The following is a 723-nucleotide window of genomic DNA, read 5'->3' on the forward strand; positions in this document are numbered from 1 at the left end:
TTTCAATTTTTTAAAAACATTTTATGATAATATATTAGAAAATGAAGATTTATTAAAGAACCGAATTATTTATAAGAAAAATCATCCAATCTTTTTTAATAATATGGATACTATGAATAATGAGTATAATAATATATTATCATCTTTATCATTTTGTAATGGGTTTGTTGAAAATAATGAGGCAAATAATTTACAACATTTGACAATTTACATAGATATGAAAAAAATTAAAACTACCACCTTTCAAGAACATTTAAATCTTGTAATAAATAAAGAAATATTTTTAAAAAATAAAGATCCATGTATATATAAAAATGAAGTTTTATATTTGAAAGATATATCTGAATATAATCTTAATAGTAATGACAAAGCGAAAAGTAATACTCAAAACAATATTTTTGTTTTTTTATCACACATGTTTTTAAAAAATAATGTAGATATGAATAATACAAATAATGATATTTCATCTTTTCAAGGTTTGCATAATATAATTAAAGCAGGTGCTCAAGAGGAAAAACAATATATTCTAAGACTAAACAAAATTATAAATGATCACATACAATCATTAACATGATGTATATATATATATATATGGAAAGGAACAGAAAAAAAAAATCAAATGTTTGAATAAAAAGGCAGTATTGTATATATTTTCATATGTTTATATATATAGCATGCACATTTTTTTTTTTTTTTTTTTTTTTTTTTTTTTTTTTTTTTTTT

The 723-nt window shown here is 18.5% G+C and overlaps 1 protein-coding gene across 1 annotated transcript in view; it reads left to right on the forward strand.

The window, feature by feature from the left end:
* The window catches only part of PGSY75_1217900 (conserved protein, unknown function), a gene marked incomplete at both ends in the record, with an annotated part of 1634 nt that extends 1060 nt beyond the window's left edge, over window positions 1-574 (forward strand). The window contains one exon of the mRNA XM_018786764.1: window positions 1-574. This exon is cut by the window's left edge and continues 715 nt beyond it. Within this exon, the coding sequence (XP_018640629.1) occupies window positions 1-574 (574 nt within the window).
* Between the last annotated feature and the right edge of the window lie 149 nt (window positions 575-723).

Source organism: Plasmodium gaboni, chromosome 12 (assembly GCF_001602025.1).
Source record: "Plasmodium gaboni strain SY75 chromosome 12, whole genome shotgun sequence".
In the NCBI taxonomy this organism is placed as follows: Eukaryota; Apicomplexa; class Aconoidasida; order Haemosporida; family Plasmodiidae; genus Plasmodium; species Plasmodium gaboni.